Raw genomic sequence first — 26123 nt, 5'->3', positions numbered from 1 at the left:
CGTTCATCTGCATCCTGATGTTTGAATTTTTTCCCCATTTTGGTAACAGTCCGCACTATTGTTCCTTTTTCCAAAATGATGAACATTCTTTTCTCCACACTGTATTCCATCAGCCACATTTTTGCCCATTCTTGCAGTTTGTCTAAGTTCTGCTGTAATCGCATTGCTTCCTTGGCACTACCGACCCCTCCTGCTATCTTTGTATCATCTGAAAACCTTGCCACAAAGCCATCAATTCCATTATCCAAACCACTGACAGAAGCTGGAAAAGTAGCGTTCCCAATACTGACCTCTGAGAAACACCACTAATCACTGGCAGCCAGCCACTGCTGGCTCCTGTCCGTCAGCCCGTCCACAATGCATGCTGGTATCTTCCCTGTAAAGCCGATACTTCCTGAAAATTGATGTCTTCGCAATTGTAACAGAATTTGAATCTGTTGGAATGATGAAGCACATTGAGAGTGGCTGATGCTCAAATTGGCGAACATGCTGATTTACAAAACTATCTGATGTGTTTGTAGAGAATTGCTTAATGTAAATAACCCCGGCACAGAGATGGACTTGACATTTGATTTACCTCAGCCCCGAAGGCAGACAGAATATCATACATCATCGACCTAATTCCGATGTACTCGGACATACGCATGTGTACATTGATGAACTGTGGACATTATCTCACGACCAGTGGCCGTTCTGCATGGTTGTTGGCGTACTCTCGTTTCGTATGACATACCTGCCAGCGCACATACACACTGTGGTTCATCACCACACTGCGCGAATTTATCCAATTTACAAAATGTACTTTTCAGGAGTGGGGATCACTGATAGTGTTCAGTGTGCATCACCACTCTAACTTGTAGTCTGACACCTTCTGAGGCGCCGACGTCGCTCCGCTCAAGCACATTAGTCCCCGGTCCCAGCACTGAGCCGGTAACTTTGTCTAGAATATTGTATGAGATCATAACAAAAAAAAACAACATCCTGTGTCTCCCTACCTCCAACAGAGCGTGATGTAGGAAGTTCCTTATCACCCACATACTTTGTAGATGAAAGGTGTAAGACAATCTTCCACATGGCCCTTTAAATCCTGAATATCGTAGCGAATACTCGGGTCATACTAATCTCTGCTAACGGAAAGAAAATCTCACTGACATCCTATTCTATTTCATTGGTAATGTCGATTGGCCGGTGAAGGTGCAACTTTGTAATCTCTCCGACGAAGTCTGAAAAGTTTCATCGGAACAAGCGGCTTCGGTCCCCACACCGAAGTAATGTGGAGGCACAGGCGACTCTAAACGCTTAAATATCAGCGTTTTCAGTGCTGATGGAGATGACGTATATCTGCTTATTTGGAGTAACCATATCATATATAACAGTGACACTCCACCAGCTATAACAGAATATATCATCAGTGACGTTAGACTCGCGTCACTACCCCATTGCCGGGTTGCTGCATCAATTGTTTGGTTTCAATGACGTCACATTCAGGAAGGAATCACAGCCTATAAGGTTAGACAGAGACTAACGGGTTGACATTAGACTGGACGCATGATGAGAAAGGTTATTGAAGAATTATTCTGTGGAAAGTAAAGGCAAGCGCAGCATCAGTAATGTTATAGTCAGTGGGAATCAGCAGAACGCTGTGTAACAAATGCAGTTAAGGAACGGAGCGAGACCTCTTCACTGAGTTACTGTGGGACAACGAAAGGACCCTCCTGGAGCGATGCTCTCCGCGGGCGAGGGGAGCGCTGACGTCACTCCCTCGGGGGTGAGGGTGTTCTGTTGTGGAATGTGAATGAAGGAGCTTCATGATCCAGCTGCTCAGTCCATCAGCTGGGGAACAGGTGACACTGGAGCGGAACATCAACCCTTGTTTGTTCATTGGCTGTAAGTAACGTCATTCAATGCACAACCCGCCTACCCCTGACGGAGAATTCGTGTTTCCTATAAATTAGCAGGGTATCGCGGTCCGAGTCACACGCTGATGTGAACTGCACAACGGGAGATAATTCAAGCAATCGAACATGAGTCGACCGGCGATCCTACAGGTGAAAGACGTTTGTTACCCTGTTCTAGCGGTGTTTGGTTTACCCGGTAAGTCGTATTAATACATTGTCTAACAGCTACTGGCCTTCGGCAGGACATTGTTATTATTTATGAAGTATGATCCGAAGATGCACCGCAATGTGTCCATTATACAAGCTGCTCAATAGGCGCTGTATCGTTCCCTGTCCACACGACCGGTGAGGAGACTTTCCTCTGGACACAGGAGGGCGTCAATAACTCCACCCCAGTGCTCAAAGTCCTGATTTGTGATGGTCGATGTGCAAAATGATCTCTGTGCCACCCGGTTTACCCAGTGTTTTACTTTAAATGAATGACGGATCTGTATTTACAGCTCCGTTTCTTTTATGCGGAGCACCTCACAACCTACCATTCACCATGCAGTGGTAACCTGGTTCACCCTCCTGTAGGGCAGCACATTACCCAGGCTCCCAGTAAATTACACGTGCTGTTTCTCAGCCCGTTTCCAGCTGGTGAAGATCACACTGCGAAGTGCCTTTCCGTCCTGCCTATGCTCACTCTCAGACCACCGGACTAAACAGAAATACATCCGAACATAGTTCAGAAATAAGTTGTAAGATTCCCCTCTCTTCCTCCTTTAGTGATTGATGTCTTTACCTGTTGTTGTTTTTTTACTGTTGCAGCTAATTTGTTAACAATTATCATTCTGTCCCAGGGAAAATGCGGTCTTTCCAAATGCATCTCTGCCTACATGACGATGATCTGTGTCAGATCTATCGGTCATTCTCATCAATGTCCTTGTCTATGAGATTTTAATATTCCGCCTGACAAATTCATTTCTGTATTATACGGAAGTCCTTAAAGCCACGATCTACGTGCTGGCGGTCACTCTGGAACTATCACGGTGGTACACGGTGGCCTTCACCTGTGATCGATATGCTGCCATATGTTGTCAGAAGTTTAAAACAAAATACTGCAGAGTGAAGACAGCCAGAATCCTGGCAGCAGTAATACTGGCGGGGCTTTGTTTGGAGAATATACCCCTCTTGTTTGCATTTCAGCCTCAACGGATAATTGGAAATATTTCGTGGGGTATTTGCCCGAAATTGGACATCTTCAACTCTCCAACTTTTGCCGCGTTCAGCAGATTCAAATCCTTTCAAAACCTGCTGTGTGCATTTGGTTTAATACTTTTATGTAACGGGATGACGGCCAGGCATATCTTAGTGGCCAGCAAATCCCGGAGGAGCTTCCGAACCCATAAGAGTAAGATTGAACGTGACCCGAAGATGGAGAACAGAAAAAAGAGCATCATATTACTGTTCTGTGTATCGGGTAGCTTTATGCTATTTTGGCTCCCGTCGGCAGTGACCAGTTCTATTGCCAGTCTAACCATGTATTTTGATCGCGACTATAACTCTGCCCAATATATCTCTGCTCAAACTGGGGTTCTGCTAACGAACATGAGTTCCTGTACAAACACGTGCATTTATGCAGCGACCCAAACTAACTTCAGGGCAGAGTTGAAAACGTTGATACTGTCTCCTTGGACGCTTATCCGGGAATTGATCAAGGGAAATGTAAGATCGTCTAAGGCTTTCTCCCCTCAGTAGAACTCAGTTCCAGCTCGCACACGTCTTACAACAGGCAACATTTTGTAAAAGATCCGCGCTTTTAGATTGATAGTAAGATAAATATTCTCATTTAATACATCCTGATGCTGGTAACTGAAAATGTCTCATTCGTATCTGATAAGAATTAGCTCATGGTAGAAATAAAATGTATGAATGTGTGGAATGGGCCGGATGGAACACTGTATTGGATTAGGACAAGCGTCATTTCAATGTTAAAGAGACCAGACTATTTGCATCCAGCATTGGATCTCTGTAAAGCAGCAGAGAGCGACGGTCAATAACATCCTTATTCCATATTTCCCGATCTGCCAAACTGTATAATGTGAAGCAGCGAAAAAGAGGGGCAAAAAGTTTTCGAATACTGCAGAGCCGCGTCCAAAATCCTCAGCAGGAATTGAGGATAGAAAATATTCTTCCTCGATAATTATTAGAAGAATACAAATTTGGAAAGGCGTTACATAACCTTTCAAAAGATCCTGTGTCATTTTAGCTTACATTGTGTCGTTCCATTCATTTCGTGATCGGCAGTACCACTCAGCTGTACCAGAACCTCCTCAATTGACCAGCCACCCCTCAGCAATAGAAGGCGATCTTCTATTCCCGATCCTGTAGACATTATATTCGATGCTACCCGGCGATATGCCTGGTTACGGAAATCAGCCCTTACAGAAGTCAGATATCAACGCCTAAATATTTGGGTACCTTCTATGACAACTAATAAATAAGCACACGATGTATTCCTTTTCAAATTGATTTTATTAAATCATGTACAGGTGACCCACATTCACTTTCTAATTAAATCTGAATATGGTTCATATTTTAGGGAAGTTTTAAGGGCAAGAACGGCTTTTAAATCGGTTATGTCGGAAATTCATCAGGACGGCTACAAGCAAACGCTATTATTTCCAGCACAATTGAGAGTTACTCTCAAAGATGGGACCTATCCGCTGTACAATTCTCCAGCGGATGCTCAAAGATCCCTTAAAGAGTAGTACTTTTTTTTTACTACGGGTTGACTAATGTAATGATTAGTCTATAGGTCTGGATCTTCTATTCCCGATCCTGTAGACATTATATTCGATGTTACCCCGCGGTACCCCTGGTTACGGAAATCAGCCCTTAGAGTACAGCCCTTACAGGAAATCAGATATCAATGCCAGATTTGGGAACAGCTTCTTTCCAACTGTGATAAGACTGCTGAACAGATCCTGACCGGGATCTGGGCCGTACCTTCCAAATATCTGGACCTGACTTGCACTACCTTACTTTCCCTTTTCTGTTTTCTAATTATGATTTATAATTTATTTTTAAATTATATTTATTTCGATTTGTACTTCAGGGAGCGCGAAACAAATATCACTGTGATGATTGTACGCACTAGTATCAATTGTCTGGAGACAATAAAGTAATAAAGTCAATAAAGTACTTTCTGTGAAAAATAATAAATAAGCACACGATGTATTGCTTTTCAAATTGATTTTATTAAATCATGTACAGATGACTCACATTCACTTTCTAATTAAATCTGAATATGGTTCATATTTTAGGGAGGCAATACTCTCACAAACGCTCCACAGCACGCCCAGCAAACCCATCCCCAAAATGTCGGGATTGCGTGAAAACTGATTTATTCAGGTTATTAACAAGGAGCACGAGAAGCTGATTCTCACCTGGTCTGAAGCCGACTGAGCCAAAGCAATCTCGCATTCCGCTTCCACAAGCTTCAACGTCACTCAAACCTGTCGAACTGTCTGCCTGATTTATTCACAGCTCATTGCCATGGAGGAGTGAACGTGCCGAAGCGGGCGCCTTCCTGACTGACTCCCATTTGCCTGTGTTTAGACATCGATCCTTCCCAAGCTTTCATAACATGATCTTGTCAAAATGCCAAAGACACATTCCAATTATATCTGCCTCAAATATGTTTACTGTCATCTCGGTCCGTGCCCACCACAATGAAAATTATGTTACTCAGGAGCCCCTTCAAAATTTCCCTTCTCGCATACAAATATAGCCACTAGTTCTAGAATCCACTCGGTTGGAGAAATGCTTACTATCCGCGCCATGTCGTTTATATAAATATTTATATATTCACCCTTCACTCTCTACCCCTGAACAAAAAAAGTTCCAGACTATCCATACTTCCCGCTTACCTCAAACTCCAAGTTCCAATTACATCATTGTGAATCCTTTCCGCGTCCTTCAACAACACGTGAGCACTTCCCACTAAACTTCACTCCTCTGCGCATGTAAACGGATCGCACTCTTTGGTTCCATACGTCGCAGGGGCAGGTGTAAACGTACGAACTATTTTTCAGTATCTGTTCGGTTGATGTTATTGATAAAACGAGCTTGATGCTGCGGATCTGAGTATTGAGAGAGAGCTGCAGAATGTCCTTCCGGGTCACGCTGCATCTTCAGATTAACTACATCCCTGCTCTTCCTGAGATCTACACTTAAAAGGGGATTATCAGCAGGTGGGGTCCGGCCAGCTCATCGTCCAGTGACATCACTTATGATCCCAACAACAATCCCTGATGTTTGTATTAATAATGTTAATAAATGGATTCATGACACTGACGCTCGGTCTCTCGAATCTCTCTTTCCTACGGGGTCACACAGTCCTAAACGTCCATTGATATTATGGAGTTGTTCCGGGACAGTAGGCAAGGCGAGGGGAATAGTATCCTTGCCGGGGATTGGACTATTTTAAATTAATCTGTGTTAATTAGTTTTGGTAGTGCCTGTGTTCTTCGTTGTTTTAATGTCATCATCATGGCTTGACTTTGCGAAAGCAGATTTAGGAAGGGGGCTGCCCCCGTCTGCTGCAGGCTCGCTGGTGGCTGACGAGGCCAACACGGGACAGGCAGGCCCGGCCACAGCGGCTACAAGGGAAATTCTGTTCCGGGTTTGGTGCTGCTGTGTCACTGTCGTTCCTCCTTCTCCTTTCATCCTGAAGGCCAGCCCTGCGTGCGTTCCCAGTGGAGGAGACAGACTGGTGAATGGCGTGTCGCCAGGCCTCGCCATCGGAGGCTAGAGTAGACCACTGGCGATGGTCAATGTGACAGGCACCAAGGGATTTCTTCAGAGAGTCCTTGTACCTCTTCTTCGGTGCCCCCTGTCACGGTGGCCAGTGGAGAGTTCGCCACACAGCACAGTCTTGGGCAGGCGATGATCCTCCATCCTGGAGACGTGCCCTGCCCAGCGCAGCTGCGTCTTGAACAGACTCGATGCTGGTGACCTCCGCCTGTTCGAGGACTTCGATGTTGGTGACGGAGTCACTCCAGTGGATGTCGAGGATGGTGCGGAGGCAGCGCTGGTGGAAACGCTCAAGGAGTCGTGGGAGGTGACGGTAGGTGACCCAGGACTCGGAGCCATACAGGAGGGTGGTGAGTCCAACGGCTCTGTACACGCTGATCTTTGTGCCTTTCTTCAGATGCTTGTTGTTCCAGACTCTTTCTCACAGCCTGCCGAAAGCGCTGTTGGCCTTTGCCAGTCTGTTGTCAATCTCTTTGTCGGTCTCGGCATCTGAGGAGACGGTGCACCCCAGGTAGCCGAACTGGTGGACTGTCTTCAGCTCTGCCTCGCCGATGGTGATGCGGGGAGGGTGGTAATCTTCCTGAGGTGCGGGCGGATGGAGGACTTCTGTCTTCTTCAAGCTGGCTTCCAGTCCGAAGGGCTCGGCAGCCTCTGCGAAGCCGGATGTTATACGCTGCAGGGCTGTCTCTGTGTGGGCAACAAGGGCAGCATCGTCGGCGAAGAGGAGCTCTCGGATGAGTTGCTCCAGTGTCTTGGTGTGGGACTGCGGTCGCCTCAGGTTGAACAGGCTGCCATCGGGGCGGTACCGGATGTAGACACCGTCTTCGTCATCACGGTCTTCCGTGACCCTTTCGAGCACGATGCTGAAGAAGATGGTGAAGACCTGACCAAGGCGTTCGACACTGTGAGCAGGGAAGTTCTGTGGCAAATCATGGAACGACTGGGATGCCCCCCAAAGTTCCCCAGCATGGTCATCCAACTGCACGAAATTAGCGTAGCCAAGTCACACACAACAACGATCTCTCAGATCCCTTCACAATAGGCGACGGTGTAAAGGAAGGCTGCGTCCTCCCCCCGACTCTCTTCACCTTTGTTACAAATTCTGTGTTATAATATACAAAACAGTGACTAACACAATTACTTCACTAAAAATAAACAATACACATTACAACAAAATGTTTGCATCTCTATCAATGATTTACGCCTCTAAGGTCGCCGTGGACTGCGTATGTTCCTTTTCGATATTTACCCGGGCACGAACATACCCTCTAAACATTGCCAGACAGTCTGCCCGGGGAGATCCTCCCGCCACCCGTTTCCAAGACCCATCAATGGCTGTTTTCGCCCGCCCCAGGAGCAAGTTAACAAGGATATCCTCATCCCTTCATGCCCCCTCCTTACTGGATGACCATATATAAATAGGGTGGGGCTAAAATGCAGCCAGAAGGCGAGAAGCAGCCCACGCAAATACGCAAAAAGAGGCTGCAGCCTCGCACACTCCATGTACATGTGGTACCCGGTCTCCTCCAGCCCGCAGAAGTGGCATGCGGCTTGGAGATCCGTCTACAAATTAAAGAATTTATTACAAGGCACCGCTCTATGCAGCAGCCTCCAGCCCAGATCCGCAAGGTGCAGAGGAAGAACCCCCTCGTAAAGGGACTTCCAGTGGGGACCCTCCTTACCTCCGGGTGGAAAGATCGACCGCCATGGCGTGTCGGGACGGTGGACAAGGGCAAGGGATTGGAGGGTGTGGAGCAGCAGCCGATACAATTACCTCCTACTTGCATCCCTGAAAGGGACTGTGGGTATCGATGAGAGATGGCTCAAGTTGTGTGGACACGGCTCCCGGAGAGGTTTGCGAGGCCTGGGCCCGACAAGCAACTCGGCCTGAGTCAATCCACACACCCGAGCCGCACCGACATCCACTGGGGTAGGACAAGAATCGGCCAGGACCCCGCCCTCCGCCAGAGGAGGGGATTTCCGGCCTGAGGCGACCATGTTCCAGACTCTCAGTAGGTCCTGATAGAAGCCGGTCAGACTCCGCAAAGCAGTACGGCTGACGCCCGCCGGTGGTAGCCGCATGTCTTCGTGAAGACAGCAGCCCCTCCGGATGAAGAAAGTCGCCAACAAGTGCCACCTGGGAGGGTGCTCTGCGTCCAGGAATCTCTGCAGAGTCCTGAGGCGGAGAGCCGACGGTCGCGTTCGAACGCACACCAGCGACTGTCCGCCCTCTAACACTGGGAGACTCAAGACCGCTGCAGAGACCTAGTGTTTCCTGTTGCGCCAGAAGAAGTCCACTAACTTCCTCTGCATTCTCGCAACAAACGGGGCAGGGGGGGCCAAGGTGACCATCCGATACCACAACATGGAGGCCACCAGCTGGTTTATGACCACCACCCTGCCTCGATAGGAAAGCACCCTGAGAAGGCCTGACCAGCGCCCCAGGCGGGCCATGACTTTCGTCTCCAGGTCCTGCCAGTTCGCCAGCCAGGTCTCCCCAGATGGACTCAGGTAGAGATCCAGATAGAGGAGACGTCTAGTGCTCCACTCATAAGCTCTCATCTCCTCCGGCAAGGAGTCCACCTACCACTGACCCACTAAGAGTCCGGAACATTTCGCCCAGTTGATCCTAGCGGAGGATGCTGCCGAGAAAACTTCTTGGCACTCGCGCATCCTGTGCAGGTCATTGGGACTGTCATCATGAGGAGTACATCATCGGCGTAGGCCGAGAGGACGGCCTCCATGTCCGGTTCACGCAGAACCAGACCTGTCAGCCTTCGCCGTAGGAGGCTTAGGAATGGCTCGACACAGATCGTGTACAATTGACCGGACATGGGGCACCCCTGACGTACTCCTCTCCTGAAGGGATTGGGCGCTGCCAGTGATCCATTGATCTTAACAAGGCACTCCGCGGCAGAGTATAGGAGCCGAACTCGGGCCACAAAGTGTGGTCCGAGCCCAAAAGCCTGCAGAGTGCCCACCAGGAACTGTGGTCTACCCGGTCAAACGCTTTCTCCTGGTCAAGAGAAAGAAACGCTGCCCGGGACCCAGTCTCCTGTTGCAGGTGGATCAGGTCCCGTACCAGGTGGACATTGTCCTGGATGGAGCGGCCCGGGACCTTGTAGAATTGGTCAGGATGGATCACCTGTCCTTGTACTGTACCAGGACGGTTGGTCATTGCCCGGGGAACATCTTGTAGTACGCGCACAATAGGGACACCGGGCGCAGTTCATTAGCAGGCGGAGTTCTCCCTTCTTGGGCACTAGGACCACAACAGCTCTCCGCCATGAGAAAGGTATTTCCCCGGGGGCTCGGCTCTCCTCTAGAACAAGGCTGTAATAAACCCCCAGTGTAATCCACACTCAGACCATCTAAGCCAGGGCAGTTAACCCTCCGGAGTTGCCGAAGGGCAGTAGACAGCTCCTCCCGAGTTAGGGGAGCGTCCAGACGCGCTGCGTCTTCTCGGCTGACCTTTGCTAAATCTTCCCAGACCTCACTGCACGCCCCCGCATTTGACGGATCTGGTGAGAATAAGGACCGATAGAAAGTGCGGACTTCTTTGATAATTTCGTCGGGATCCGTGATGGAGGAGCCATCAGCAGCCAGTAGCTCCACCAGTTGCTTTTGAACACCCCGCCACTTCTCCAACGAGTAGAAGAAGGGTGAGCCGCGGTCCAAATCTTGCAGCATTTGGATCCGCGACCTCACATATGCACCTCGGGACTGCTGAAGCTGCAGATGCCTGAGTGCGTCCTTCTTCTCCTGGTATTCCTGCCACAGCTGTTTGTCTCCACCGGTCGGACCAAGACGGGGCTCTAGGTCAAGCAACGCTCTCTCAAACCGCTCAATCTCAGAGCCCCGCCTCTTTGTCGACCCCCTAGTGTACTCCCGACAAAAAAACCGGATGTGGGCTTTGCCCACATGCCACCACAGCCGTAGGGAGCAGAACGCTCTCCGTCCCTCACTCCAGGTGGCCCAGAACGCTCGGAAAGAATCCCGGAATCGGCTGTTTTCCAGCAGCCGGTTGTTAAAGTGCCAATACCCGGATCCCACCCGAGGGTGCAGAGGAGTAAATTCCATCCACACAAGGTGATGAGCCGAGTACGACACCGGCCGCAAGGAGGACACCGACACGCGGGAGATACAAGCCCGAGAGATATACAGGCGGTCTATCCGGCAACCCCCCTCTCTAGATCTTCTGGAGAAGGCGCTAGAGTCGGGTTGAAGATTCCGCTAGCTGTCCACCAAGTCAAAGGAGCCGACTAGCTCCTTTAACCTTTTCGCCGATGCTGGGTCGCGTTGGAGGCCCGAGCGGTCCTCCACCTCGAGGGTACAGTTGAAGTCTCCCCGAGGATGACGCAGTCCCCAGAATCGATGTAACTCAGCAAGGTGGACAGCTGACAGAATAGGCGCGTCTGCATCACCCCGCGCCGCGGGCATACACATTGGTAAAATGCAGCAATACTCCATCCAGGCGCACATCCAGGTGGAGCAGACGGCCGGGCACAACATCTTGGGCTCCTACCATTTCTGGCTGGAAGGTTGGGACAAACAGGATCGCCACCCCGCTAGAGCTGGAGCAAAGGTGACTCATGTAGACACCACCCTACCACTCCAGGAGCAAAGCGGACTCGTTCCTGGGGTGGTATGGGTTTCCTGCAGGAAACTCACCGCGTATCTCCCATCGTGCTACAACTTATATTAAGACTAGCTATGGTAAGCTTCATGTCGGGAGCACACTAGGCCTCAGCACCAATACCCTTCCCACTGAGAGCGGTGGCGCCCTCAACCTCACCATCCCGAAGAAAACCAAGAACATTCTTTGCTTTCCGGGCCCGACTGCTACCATCGCTAACCTGTGACCCAGCATCTCCCGAAGGAGCGAGGCTGCTTTCCACCCTGATGTCCCTCACCAGGTCATCCAGGAAGGATTTCAGCTGCCGTCTGTCATTCCCCGACACAACATTCCTCTTCCCCTTCCCCCTCCCTCCGAGGATGTCTCGCAGGGACTTCACCAGCCTCAACATGCTAGGCCAGCGAAGAGAGGCTAGTTTAAGCCGATGCTTTGCACCCACAGAGGAGTGAATGAACTCTGTGATCTCCTACACAGGTACCAAAGGGGATTTTTTCAGGAGGGGTGAGCATGTTCATTGTCTCGATATCAAACGAGACTCCCTCCAACCCCTCACTGCAGATAGATCCCCCATCTTCCTCCTCGTGTGTTCTAATATGCGGCTGCACTTGTAACCCACACTGCGCAGCGGGTACCTCCCTCATCCTTCCCGCTCCACCATCGCATCAGTCTTATCCACAGTTACGCCGATGGAGGGAAAATCCCAGGGACTCCCTGCAGGCCTTTAGTTGATGGGGTCGGCAAGCAAGGTATATCACCCTCCCCAGGAGACAGGTATGAAGGGGACCCCAGCAGCTCTGGTCCAAGGGATTCACCGGCAGCCTGATGCTGACAGTGAGAGAGCTTGGTCTCCTCTCCGCTTATACTGTTTAATACACTTGCCTCCAGGGAGTCGCTTACTGCTAAGTCCTGGGTGGAGGGCTCCAGGTCTGTTTTAGTTGTGCAAACAGGCCCAGCAGTAGCTTCTTGCACAACCACACCACCTGCCACAGGACTGGTGGCTACATCTGGGGATTCAGGATTAGACACAACTTCCACCCGGATTTCCACCCCTTTCTGGGACTCCCCCGCATCTACATTCCCTGCCCTCTTGGGGTAGCATTCCCTTCTCCTCTTCAAGCCGGAGGAGCACACAGGTGCAGGATTTACTGATGGAGTGGTACTCTTCGCTTCCATCCCTCCGTCCAACTGTGCACTTCCACGAGCCTCCCGCTCCACTTCTGGGCAAATGGGCGTGAGCTCTGCTTTCTCGGGGGCTGACATCTTAATGAGTTTGGATTTCTTCCTCACTTTCCTTCCCCGCACAGGCTCCACCCCGTCCCTCGCCTCAACATCCTTGCACGTAACCTCAAGATCTCCCGCCTGAACCATAGGGGCATGAGCAGGGACTGAAACAGACATAGGAATAGGGGCGGGGGTAGAGACAGGGTCAGGGGCAGGAGCAGGGGCCGGCACAGGTGTAGGAGCAGGAATGGGATCAGGGGCAGAGGTAGCTGGGGCACTAGTTCCCGAAGTGGACTCCCTGGGTTTTCGGGTGCTAGGACAGTCCCTCCGAAAGTGCCCCACCTCCCCGCACGCATGGCACCGTGGGTGCTCAGAGCTCCAATACACCTGATAATCTACCCCCTCGTGCCGGACAGTAAACCGGTCTCAACTTCGTCCTCCCTCTCCAGATGCATGAATACCTGCCGCCGGAAAGAGATTACGGGACGGAGGGTGCGTCTCTTAAAATCGTGCCTGATGGCAGTTATTTCTGACCTTATTTGCCCCAAGTGTGATCGTGCGGGAAGTAGGGCTTCGTTGAGGATGAAAGGCTTTAATCTCCCTCCACACCGTCTCATACACACTCCTGGTGTCAGTCTCAGAGTGAATCTCTCTCCACACCGTCCCATATACACTCCTGGTGTCAGTCTCAGAGTGCATCTCCCTCCACACCGTCCCATACACACTCCTGGTGTCAGTCTCAGAGTGAATCTCCCTCCACACCGTCCCATACACACTCCTGGTGTCAGTCTCAAAGTGAATCTCCCTCCACACCGTCTCATACACACTCCCGGGGTCAGACACAGAGTGAATCTCCCTCCACACCGTCCGATCACACACTCCCCGGGTCAGTCTCAGAGTGAGGTTCCCTCCACACCGTCCCATACACACTCCTGGTGTCAGTCTCAGAGTGAATCTCCCTCCACACCGTCCCATACACACTCCTGGTGTCAGTCTCAGAGTGAATCTCCCTCCACACCGTCCCATACACACTCCTGGTGTCAGTCTCAGAGTGAATCTCCCTTAAAACCGTCCCATTACACACTCCCCGGGTCAGACGCAGAGTGAAGCTCCCTCCACACTCTCCCATCACACACTGCCCGTGTCAGACACAGAGCGAATCTACTTCAGTACCGTCCCAACACCGTACCGACCCTCCTGGAGTCAGATACAGGGCGAATATCCCTCCACACCGTCACATCACACATTCCAGTAGGTCTGTCACAGAGTGAACCTCCCTCCAAACCATCCCATACAGACTCCTGGGGACCGACACAGAGTGTATCTCCCTCCACAATGTTCCATCACACACTCCCGGGGTCAGACACAGAGTGAAGCTCCCTCCACACTATCTCATAAACATTCCCGGGGGCAGACACGGAGTGAATCTCCCTCCTGGACTACATCCCCTGGACTGATCTTAGGCAAATCTTTCCAGAACTCCATTTGACGGATGTGGTGTGAGTAAGGACCCATAAAATCAATAACTTCTTTATCTATTTCATCAGCGTTCGTGGGGAGATACCCTAAACAGGCAGTGACTCCACACAGTACTTTTGGAAGTAGGTACAGAGAAGATGTCAGGGGTAATTTTTTTACTCAAAGTGGTGAGTGCGTGAAATGGGCTGCTGGCAACAGTGGAGGCGGATACGATAGAGTCTTTTAAGAGACTCTTGTACACGTACATGGAGATCAGAAAATTGGAGGGGAATGGGTAACCCTAGGTAATTTCTTAGGTAAGGACATGTTCGGCTCAGCTCAGATGTAAATTAAACATTGTGAGCGCTGCTGACGTGCAGGAATAAATACACTTTCCCGATTCACTCACAGTCACATACAATTAACTGATCGGCGACAACAAGTGGCAGGCTGAAGAAACTGTCCCGTTTCTCACCCATTGATTATAAAATCTCAGTGCCGTGCCTGAGATCGCTGCACATCGAGAGTCAATGCCTAGGTGTCTGTTAATTTAACATCATTACATCGGCCAGACTGCCGAATGCATCGTCCTCCGCCCAATCCTTAAAAAAAAAGCATCCTCTCCTGGGATAATCCCATCCGGGGAACTCGGCCCCACCCACGGGGTCTTCCTGTCTGTGTAATTCCCGAGGTCGCACTTGTCGAAGCTCTTTACCCGGACTTAAACCGGAAGCAGAATCGCGGGACGTGAAGCGGTATTGCGTCACTGTGGAGCCATCTCTGACGTCACAGAGGGCTTGGCTGGAGCCAGCGTCCGTTGGGACGGTTGGAAATTAAAGGGGAGGGCGCCTATTAATGGGAGGGCAGAAATTCGGTCAAAATATCCCTATCCCGCGGGCTGTGATGTCGTCACATGCAGATGTTCACAGATCCACTCTCAGTCCGGGTCGAAGTTCCTTCAGAGACTCCACTTCCTTCTTCCATGTCTCACTGAACTGATTCCCACTCAGGCTGAAACAGATGGAGGATTAAAGTTTCAATAAATGGATTACACAATAGTGTCATTACAGGGGACTGAGGTTATGTTACAAGAACACCCACAAAAAAATCAACAGAAAACCCGCGGATCCGCTGATATTAACATGAACACAAACACTCACACGATCCGCTCCAGACTCGGGAGGGTCAGTATGATGCGGCGGAGAGCGGGGACAGATCGGTCTGTGAGCGAGTTTGATGCCAAGCTCAGCTCCGTCAGTGATGGGTTTGTACTGAGAACGGAGGCGAGATCCTCTGCACCAGAATCCGTGAGACCGACACTGTGCATCCTGCAGATGAGAGAGAGAGAGTGAGGGTGAAGGACACAGAGAGACAGGAGACAGTTTAAATCCCCAGTGTTTATCAGTAACACAATTACTAATCACATTAATGTTCAGTGTCAGACACCCTGTGACTGTAAACACAATCTCCCACAGTCTTGTACTTACCACAGTTCCTGTATTTTACACTTCGCGTCTCTCAGAGCCGCAGACACCAGTTTCACTCCTGAATCTGCCAGTTCATTACCGCTCAGGTTCAGCTCCGTCAGTGATGTGTTTCTACTGAGAGCGGAGGCGAGATCTTCGGCACCAGAATCTGTGAGACCGACTTTGTCCAGCCTGGAGATAAGAGAGAGTGAGGGTGAAGGATACAGAGAGATAGGAGATGGTACAAATCCCCAGTGTTTTATTATTAAAACAATTACTGATCACATTAATGTTCAGTGTCAGACACCCAGTGACTGTAAACACAATCTCCCACAGTCTGGTACTTACCCCAGTTTCTGTATTTTACACTCCGGGTTCCTCAAAGCAGCAGACACCAGTTTCACTCCTGAATCTTCCAGTTTATTATCCCCAAGTCTAAGCACAAACAGACAAATTGATGAACAAAGTGATTCAAACCGCGGGTCTGAGGGAATTTCTCTCACTTGGGTATTTCAGGAAACATTAAACCCTTCAGTAAATCACTGATCGGAGTTCCCATCACTGTCAATGACTCTCACTAACCAGCTCCGGGGTATTCACCGAACCTCAGTGATTTAGTCCGTCGGTGTTACACTGTAAAGTCCCCAAATTCTGTCTCTCTCCACGATGGTTAGAAAAGTGTTCGTGCCTTGAGAGGGTCGACGGGGCCAGAGCAGAAAGGGAGAAAGTTCCACAGTAAGGAAGAGATGTGTTTTGGAAAATATCCAGGGGAAATTGCGGAAAAGATCCTCAAAGGAGGGAGGGGGATGGGGAAGAGATCCAATCAGGAGGAAGGTAGATGTGATACAGAGATCCATTATGAGGGAAACACGAATCGACAAGACAATGAGGCAGAAATAGATCGCGCGGACGGGTGGGTCTAACTTGAGGACCACAATCCGGAGAAAAGAGATGAGGTCTGGGTATCTGATAGTGAGCACAGTCACACAGGTGGACTGATGGTGATAGTCACACACGGGGAAGGGCAGGGGAGGACATTCACAATGGTATTTCTTTCCTTCTCACTGGGACCGGCTGCTGACGGTCTCTTGTCCCTCACCGGGAAGGGGGTGTGAATTTCTGACCCACCTGCTGGAGTCAGTGTCGGTCTGGGTGTCGGTAACAGTGAGAAGGAACATTGTCAATGGACGTGTCACAGGCAGCGAGAAACACGGCCATTCCTGTGATTTACTACCATTAAACCAATGGCCGTTGTTCACTGATCTGATGAATGTCTCCAACATTCCTTTACAAGCAATCACATGATTATCGACCAATCACAATTCTTCACAGTCTGAGTTACTAGAGTTTTACACAAATTCCTTTACACTGAAACAAAACAACAGAACAGTGTGAGAGTTAAAAACAAATTACCTCAAATCCTGGCACCTGTGCAGCCCGGGTCCCAGACGTCGGATTCCTTCACACTGAATGTGGCAGTACTCCAATTTGAGCTGTTTTACTGTTTCACAGAGTCCGATGGCATGTGACAGGACCGCGCAGTCAATCGGGGTCAGTGTCATTCCGCGGAATGAAAGTGTTTCCACAGATCCCAGTGCGTCCTGAGCCAGTCCACGATTCTGAGACTCAAACAGGTAGTGCAATGTGTTCAGGAGGCTCCTTTTACCAGCTTCATTCTCTGTGTTACCAATCTGGCGTTTAACCTCTTCCTTCACCCAGTCAATCACCCGGCAGGTTGTTTCATGAGAAAATGGACCCAGAAACTCCTCCAGGCCCCGAGCTGTCATTGGGGAGGAGAGACCAGCAACAAAACGGAGAAATACCTCAAATTGCCCATCTGTCGTGTTGTGGGCTTCAGTGAGGAATATCAGGATATCCCCGGGATGTGGATTCAGGAATTGTGCGACTGCAGCTACAAACTCTTGGATGGTGAGGTGTGGGAATGTGTACACCACGCTCCGGGCCGAATCCTCTCTCTCCAAAAGCTCCATCAGGAACCCGGACAGGAACTGGGAAGGCTGCAGATTGTACTTGATCAAATCTCCATCTGTAAACACAATCTTCCTCTCGGACACTCCTCTGAAGGCCATCTGACCAACCCTGAGTAACACATCACGGGGGTTCTCAATCTCACGGCCGTGGTTTTTCAGGATGTTGTAAATATAGTAGGAGTATAGTTGGGTGATGGTCTTGGGAACTCGCTGTGGGTCCCTGACTCTTTGTGTGAAGAAGGGGCCCAGTGCCAGAGCGAGGATCCAGCAGTAGGAGGGGTTGTAGCTCATGGTGTACAGGATGTCGTTCTCCTCCACGTGTTTGAAAACTGCTGCCGCCACCGTCTCATCTTCAAAATGTCTGATGAAATATTCTTTCCGTTCCTTACCAACAAATCCCAGGATTTCAGCAAAGACACTGATCCGAGCCTTTTCCAATAAATGTAACGCAGTGGGGCGGGTGGTCACCAGCACTGAACACCCTGGGAGCAGCTTGCCCTGGATTAAACTGTACACAATGTCAGACACTTCACACCACCACTCCGGATCTGGGCACTGGTGTTTGGGTTCTGTATCCCTCCGACTGTCTGCAAAATTGATTCTGTGTTTGAATTCATCCAAACCATCGAATATAAACAGCAATCCCTCTGGGTTGTTCCAGACCTCTCTCAGGATATTCCCAAAGTAAGGATATTGATCCAGAATCAGTTCCCTGAGGTTTATTCTACAGTTCATGGAGTTTAAATCTCGGAACTTGAAACTGAAGACAAACTGGAACTGTTGGTATATTTTCCCCGAGGCCCAGTCATAAACAATCTTTTGTACCATTGTTGTTTTCCCGATCCCCGGGACTCCAGCCACTGCTGCCGAACGTCCCGAAGTTGATCGGACAAAAAATCTTTTCATTGTTTCCCAAAAACTATTTGAGTAACTGCTCTGAAACAGGTGATCAATGCGGATTTTTTCCAGCTCTCCGCGGAGATGTTTCTGTCTCCACTCCTCCTGGTCTCTGCCTCTTGCTAGCAGCTCATGTTCCACCAGTCTCCGATCTCGAACAGTAGAAATGACCGTGAGTTCAGCGTATCGATCATCCAGCTGGAAAACCTTCACCTTTTCCCTCATCAGGATCGTGTTCACTCTCAGTTTTTCAGTCTCTGCCCGCAGAGTCTCCATGTGTTTCTGTCGAACATCTGAGGACGGAAAGAAATAGGTTGTCACTGACTGATCTGATGAACAACAAACACTCACGTATTCCAGCCCACAATGAAGAAACTTGTTGAAGACATTGTTTGGGCGAAATTAGGAGATCAGAAACAGAGTGTCTGAAATTGAACGTTGGCCCAGAAACATTTCTGATCTGATTCAGATCCGCTGTTAAAGGCTCCACTCTCCCCTCTGTTGGTAGTTTGCAGATTCCCCGGTGTTCCAGCGAGCACAAAGTGCACACGTGATTCTGGAGGGGAGAGTGTTGTGTGGAGCGGGTGGTTTCACTGCTTTCACTGCTGAGCTTTGGTTGAATTCTGCAACAGTGCAGACGGTAACACGGGGGGGGGGTCAATGGGCAATTTACGTCATTTTACTTCTCTCATAACTGACCTGATCTTCTTGATAGTCCTTTCAGTTTAAGCTGTCAGTACTGAGCCACAGAGTTTCCTTTTCCAGGCTGTGCCAGTCATGGTATAACACAGCCTACACTACTCTACTGTCTCTTATTCTCTGAGGGACTGGGACATGAATGCAGGCAATAAGCACCCAGCACTCACTACAGTCTCCTCTGCTCCGAGGAGCTGGTAGATGAACTCAGAATTACACAACCACCACACGTCTGCAGTCTCCTCTGCTGCAGGAAACTTGTATATAAATTCAGGCAATCCTCTGATGTTGCCCGCAAGAGCAGGAAACTGAAGAGGATCGCAATAGCAATAGTGGACTCTATAGCCTGGAGGACAGATAGGCGTTTCTGTGGACAGAAAAAAAGAAACATTGGTGGTTCTTTTCCTCCCCGGTCCGAAATGTTCCTCGATACGTCCACAATATGCTGAGATGGGAGGTTACACAGCCAGAAGTCGTGACACTTATTGAACTGATGACATAGGAAGTAAAAAGGGACGGGGTCTGGAAAACAGAACATAGGGAGATAGGAAGGAAGCTGAGAAGCTGGAATTCAAACATAGTAATCACAGTATTTCTGTCTGTTCCACACGACAGTCGACATAGGAATGGAATTGCTGCGCGGGTCAGGGATTCTAGTTTTTGGAGAACTAGGACAACCTCTAGGATAGGCGTGCCCTGTACAACATGGACGGGTTGCACGAATCGGAGTGGTACCAATATTCCTGCGGGAAGATTTACTGGAGCTGCTGGGAGTGTTTTAATTTGGCAGGGGGAAGGGAACCAGGATGATAGATCTGAGGATGAGATAACAGGCTTACAAGTAGATGATAGGTGTAACATGAATGTAAGGAAGGAGAAGCTCATGATTGGGTTGAAATGCAAACATAACGAAGTATTGAATTGCACCACAGAGGCAAAATTCATAAGGGCACAGATGCAGAACTGAAGGTGTTGTATTTAAATGCGGAACAAGGTGGCCGAACTCTTGGTGCAATTGGTCAGTGTGATGTTGTGGGCGTCACTGAGTCGTGGCTGAATGAAGGCCATTGATGGCACCACAATATTAAAGGACATGCTTTGTATCGAAAGGACAAGCAGGACGACTTAGGCGGCAGTGAGGCTCTGTTGGCTCGTGATGGAGTTTCATCTTTAGAAAGACGTGATATGGAGTCAGAGAAAGTTTAATCTTTGTGAGTGGAGATACGAAGATAAAAGGGTGAGAAATACATAATCAGAATCATATATAGTCCACACAATAGTAGCCAAGAGGAGGGGTTGAGATTGAAAAGAGAGCTGGAAAAGGCATGTAATAGGAATGACACAATTGCAATGGGCGACTTCAATATACCAAGGGAAATAGGAAAATCAAGCATGTTGACTCGCAAGAGAGGGAATTTATTGAATGCCTATGAGATAGCTTTGCAGAGCAGCTTGTGCTTGAGACTACTCAGGGAAAGGCTATCTTAGATTTGTTGTTGTGTAATAACCCAGATATTAACAGAGAGCTTAATGCAAAGGAACTTTAGGAGGCAGTGAACAAAAATGATGGAATTCAAACCGCAATTTTAGAGGGATAAGCATAACCTACATGTGTCAGTATCGCAATGGAATAAAGCGAATTGCAGAGACATGAGAGAAGAGCTTTACCAGGTGGATTATAGAGGATGCTAATGGGAGTAACGGCAGAATATAGATTGCCGAACGTCCTGGGAATAGTTCACAAGGCGCAGCATAGATGTAGCCCACAGAGGAAGAAGTTTTTAAGCGGCAGAGCATAAAAGCCAAGGAAATGGCATACATGGTAGCAAAGGTGAGTGGAAGGTTGGATAAAATTAAACGTTTCAAAATCCAACATAAGGCAACTAATAAAAAGCTTTAAAAAGGGATAAGATGAATATATAAGGGCAATCAAGCCAATAATATAAAGCAGGATAATAAGCACTTTTTCAGTAATATAAAAAGTAAAAGGAAGTTGAGAGTTGATACTGGACCACTGGAAAATGATGTTGTTGAGATAGTACAGTAATTGGGAATAAAGAAACTGCAGATAAAGGGTGTTTACATATGTTTTCACTGTGAAAGGCGCAAGCAGTGTGCAGTGGTGCTTAAGTGACAGTCAGTAGGAGTGAGACCCATTACTATTAAAAAAGAAAAAAGTGCTTGGCATACGAAAAGGTCTTAAGATGGATAAGTCATCAGGGCAAGGTGGACTATATCCCAGAGACCTGAGAGAGGTTGCCGGAGAGATAACAGATGATCGTAAATAACCACTTAAGTCTGACATGGTTCCGGAGGGACCGGAGTGGCGTGCAAATATCATTTCACTCTTTAAGAAGGGCGGGAGGCAAAAGAGGGAAATTATAGGCCTGTTAGCCAAACCTGATGGTTGTGAAAATGTTGGAGTCTCTTACTAACGTGGAGGTTTCGAGGTACCTGGAGACAAATGATAAAATAAGTCAAAGTCCGGCTGGTTTTGTGGACTGACTCCATAAGACTGTCAAAGCTGCTGCATATGTTGACACTGTGTTTAAGATAGCATACAGTGCATTGGCCTTCATCAGTCGTGGGATTGAGTTTAGAAGCCGAAAGGAAATGTTGCAGATGTGTAGGACCCTGGTCAGACTTAATTTGGAATACTCAGTTCTGGTAGCCTTACTACAGGAACGATGTTGAAACCATAGAACGCGTGCAGAGGAGATCTACAAGGATGCTGCCTGGATTGTGGACCATGGCTTATGAGAATAGATTATGTGAACTCGGCTTTTTCTTCTTGGAGTAACAGAGGATGAGAGGTGACATGATAGTGTATAAGGTGATGACAGGCATTAATCATGTGGATATTCAGAGGATTTTTGGCAGGGCTGAAATGGTTAGCATGAGAGGGCACCGTTTTAAAGTTCTTGGAAGTAGGTACAGAGGAGTTGTAAGGACTAAATTTATTACACAGAGAGTGGTGAGTGCGTGGAATGGGCTGCCGGCGACGGTGCTGGAGGTGAATAAGATAGGGTCTTTTAAGAGAGTCCTGGACAGGTACATGGAGTTCAGAAAAATAGTGGGCTATGGGTAACCCTGGGTACTTTCTCAGGTAGGGACATGTTCAACATAGATATGTGGGCCGAAAGGATGTATTATGCTGTAGGTTTTCTATGTTTCCTATGTTTCAATATGGACACAGACAATATACCCCCACCACATTTCTACTGTCTCCTCTGCTGCGAGGAGCTGGTACATGAACTCAGGCAATTCCCTGATGTTGATTCATGCTGTAATTTGAAACAGAGTATAAAAGTCGCATCTATCAGTATTGCAGAACGAATTACAGGGGCGTGAGAGAGGAGCTTGCCCAGATGGATTAGGGAAGGATACTACCGGGGATTACAGCACAGTTGAGAGGGCTGGAAATTTTGAGAATGGTTCGCAAGGCGCAGGATAGATATGGTCCACATGGGAAGAAGTTCTCAAATGGCAGGGGTAGACAACCGTGACTGACAAAGGAAGTTTCGGACCGCATAACATAAAACTAAAGGGCATATCAGGTAGCAAAAATGAGCGGGAAGTTGGATGAAAGGAAACCTTTCAATAAACAACAAAAGGCAACGGATAAAGCGATAAGAATAGAAAAGATTAATTACGAGGCCAGACAAGCTAATGATAAACAGCACGTTAACTAACATGTTTTTCAGTAATATAGAGTAAAAGGAAGTAAAATTGACAAGGGATCATTGAAAAATGATGTTGAAGTAGTAACGTGAGACAAGGAAATGGCAGATGAACCTAATAGGTACTCTGCATATGTCTTCACTGTGGAACACGCTAGCAGTGTGCAGTGGTTCGTGAGTGACAGGCAGGAGGTGTGAGTGTCATTGCTATTACAAAAGAAAAAGTGCGCGGCATACTGAACAGTCTTAAGGTGGATAAGTCACCTGGGCTAGATGGACTACATCCCAGAGTCCTGAAAGAGGTTACTGAAGAGTTAACGGATGCATTGGTAAAGAATCTTTCAAGAATCGCTTGATTCTGCCATTGTCTCAGAGGAGTGGAGGATTGCAAATGTGACTCCACTCTTTAAAAAGGGAGGAAGGACAAAGAAAGGGAATTATAGGCCAGATAGCAACATCACATTGGTTGGGAATTGTTGAAGTGTATTATTCAGTTTGAGGAGTCCAGGTTCTTGGAGACAAATGACAAAATAAGTCAAAGTCACCATGCTCTCTGTTACGCGAAATCTTGCATGACAAACCTGTTAAAGATCCTCGAGGTAGTAGCAAGCAGCGTGGACAAAGGATAGGCAGTGGATGCCAGTCAAGTGGATTTTCAGAAGGTATTTGATAAGGTGCCACATATTATACTTATTTACAAGTTAGAATCCTATGATGTTACCGGAAAGATACTGGCAAGACGAACGGAATTGCTGACAGACAGAAGGCAGCGAATGGGAATAAAATGGACCATTTCTGCTTGGCTGTCGGTGACTAGTGGTTTTCCTCAGGGTCAGTATTGGGACCAATGCTTTTCACATTGATTGTCAGTAATTTAAAAAATGGCTTTGCGGATGATATGAAGATAGGTGTAGGTTTCGGTGTTGTTGAGGAAGATTGCAGCACGACACAGACAAATTGGAAAAGTAGGGAGAAATGTCAAAGGTGGAATACAGTACTGGAAAATGTATGGAAAGACCTTGTGGTAAAAGGAACAATAGAGCGGAACATTACCTAAATCGGAAGAAGGTCTAAACATCAGAGGTACAGAGGTACTTTTGAGTCCTCGTGCAAGACTACCAGAAGGTTAATTTACTGGTCGAATCTGTGGTAAAGAAGGCAAATGCAATGTTGGCATTTATTTCAAGGGGAATCGAATGTAAAATCAAAAACAAGTAATGCTGAGTCTTTTCAGACACTCGTCAGACCGCACTTGAAGAGTTGTCAACAGTTTTGGGTCCCATATTTCAGAAAGGAAGTGTTATCACTGGAGAGGGTCCAGAGCATGTTCACGAAGATGATTGCAGGAATGAAAGGGTTACATTATTAGGAACATTTTGGCAACTTTGGGCAAAAGTTGAATTTAATAGAACACACGGGGATGTCCTTGAACCCTACCGCAAGATGAAAGGACAAGAACGGGTGGATGAGTAGAGGATATTTTCAATGGTGAGAGTACACAGAACTAAGGGGCACAGCCTGAAAAGTGAGGGAGAGACACTTTAGAACAGAGGTAAGGAGGGATTTTTTAACGAGTAGTGGTTCCTTAAAATGCTATGTTACAAACTGTAGTGGAGGCTAAGGCGGAAGGTCGTCGTTTTCTGATCAGTCAGGGCATCAAAGGATATGTTAGAAGGCAAGTGCATGAGGTTGAGTGGGATGCAGGATGAGCCATGATGGAATGGCGGAACAGACTTAGTGGGCTGAATGACCTAATGTTCCCGAATGTCTTCTGTTCTTATGGAGGAATCACAACAAATATCGGCTCCACTTTGGACCAGACGTGTGAGATTTCCTTTGCTGGAGTTGGATATTCCAGTTGGAGAGGTCTGGCTCTAGTTCTGTCAAATCTCCTGATATTCAGTGAGGGGAATGTCAGTTTATAAAACCTATAGAGGCGTCTGGGACCCAAAATGTACCGTGTGTGGTGACAAATGCATTTTGGTTTCCTGTCGTCAGCCACAGCAACAAAAACCTGCCTCCCAGTTTCTGCCAGTGTAGAAACTTGCCTCTAAACACAGCTATTCAGACTGTCGTAACGAAATGAATATTTTGAGATTTCTGTTCCATCGCTTACCTTTCAGATGCGCGGGCAATTCATATAAACCCCGCTCGGTGTCCATGTAGGCGAACTGGCCGTCACCTGTTCAAACAGATTAACCTGCATTAAGTCTGTTCTGTGTAATACTGTAAATTCATCAGCATTTACATCTGTAACACACAGTGTATTGTTCACCGTACCACGTTCCCGTATTTCCTCCAATATTCTGCTCAGCTTCGGTAAATGATGATGTAGTTTCACAAAGGATTCCCACATCACCCTCCGGGCCCCGGAGCCCTTCTCCATCACCAGATCCAGGAGGAGTTTGGAAGCGCCCGCTCGGTTTCCCTTCTCCGCGAGCTCAGTCACGCTCTGTAATGAACAATGGGGAATATACTGAGGAGCGGAGGGATGGGTTCAAATCTACCCTGAACATGGACTAACCCAGCACATTTTGAACGTCACAGATCGCTAAGAACCATTGAAGTGTTCATAGCGGGAGAAAAAAAGTAAAAATAAAATTTCTTCTGACGAATGGTGTCGGCCTGAAACATTGACAGTTTGTTTGCAAGGATCCTGCCCGACCTCCTGAGTTCCTCCCGCGTGCTGTGCGTGTTGAAGTAATTTAAAAGAAGCGAGTGGGGTCAGTCCGGTCATTCTGTGCCACAGATTGCGGGGTAATTACCCACTTGGCAACGTTTAAGCGGAGAGGACATAGTGTGAGTGAGCCAGAGATAGAATGGGGAGTTGAGACTTATTGTCAGAGAAGGTCCAGTGAGGCTTCAGGCAGATTTTTGGTACGATTTTACCAGTCGTTTTCACGGTTAGAGCAGTGCGAATGCCAGGAAGGATAGGGGAATGCTCTTCCTACAGGGCGCGGCAAGGCAAGGAGACCTCCAGTGTCCTTGACAACTGCAAGAAGGGCATACAACTGCAGCTTATTATAGACTGTGTTAAGGAACTGGATGAACCAGGGATCACTCATCAGGCTGAGAGGTTAACTGACGGGCTAGACAGGGAGTGAAGTATACCCAAGGCGTAGGACACAGGTAACTGGGTAACTGTCAGCAGGGGAAAATCAGAATATCTCCCTGCAGGGAACCCCTCTATAACAGATATATAGCTCTCTGTTTCGGGGTATGACCTAGAAAAGAAAAGCCATGTCGATTATGCCTCTGGCACTGAGTTTGGTTTTGTGACTCAGAAGGGGAGGAAAGAGTGAGTTTCACTAACAGAGGGAGTTCAGTGGTTAGGAAAACAGGCTGGAAATTCTGCTGACAACAGCAAGATTGCTGGATGG

General features: G+C 48.2%; 1 protein-coding gene across 1 annotated transcript in view; it reads right to left on the bottom strand.

Annotated features, from left to right (window-relative positions):
- Positions 1-15823: 15823 nt before the first annotated feature.
- LOC140723570 (NACHT, LRR and PYD domains-containing protein 3-like) overlaps positions 15824-26123 on the bottom strand; it is a 29725-nt gene continuing 19425 nt past the window's right edge. The window contains exons 4-7 of the mRNA XM_073038142.1: positions 25024-25195; positions 24860-24925; positions 16893-18660; positions 15824-15914 (exon numbers count right to left, since the gene is read on the bottom strand). Coding sequence (XP_072894243.1) covers positions 15824-15914; positions 16893-18660; positions 24860-24925; positions 25024-25195 — 2097 coding nt within the window. The remainder of the gene's footprint in view (positions 15915-16892; positions 18661-24859; positions 24926-25023; positions 25196-26123) is intronic.

This window comes from Hemitrygon akajei, unplaced genomic scaffold (assembly GCF_048418815.1).
Source record: "Hemitrygon akajei unplaced genomic scaffold, sHemAka1.3 Scf000119, whole genome shotgun sequence".
Lineage (NCBI taxonomy): Eukaryota > Metazoa > Chordata > Chondrichthyes > Myliobatiformes > Dasyatidae > Hemitrygon > Hemitrygon akajei.
Note: the sequence above shows the minus strand (reverse complement) of the source record. Positions and strands in the feature narration are given on the sequence as shown.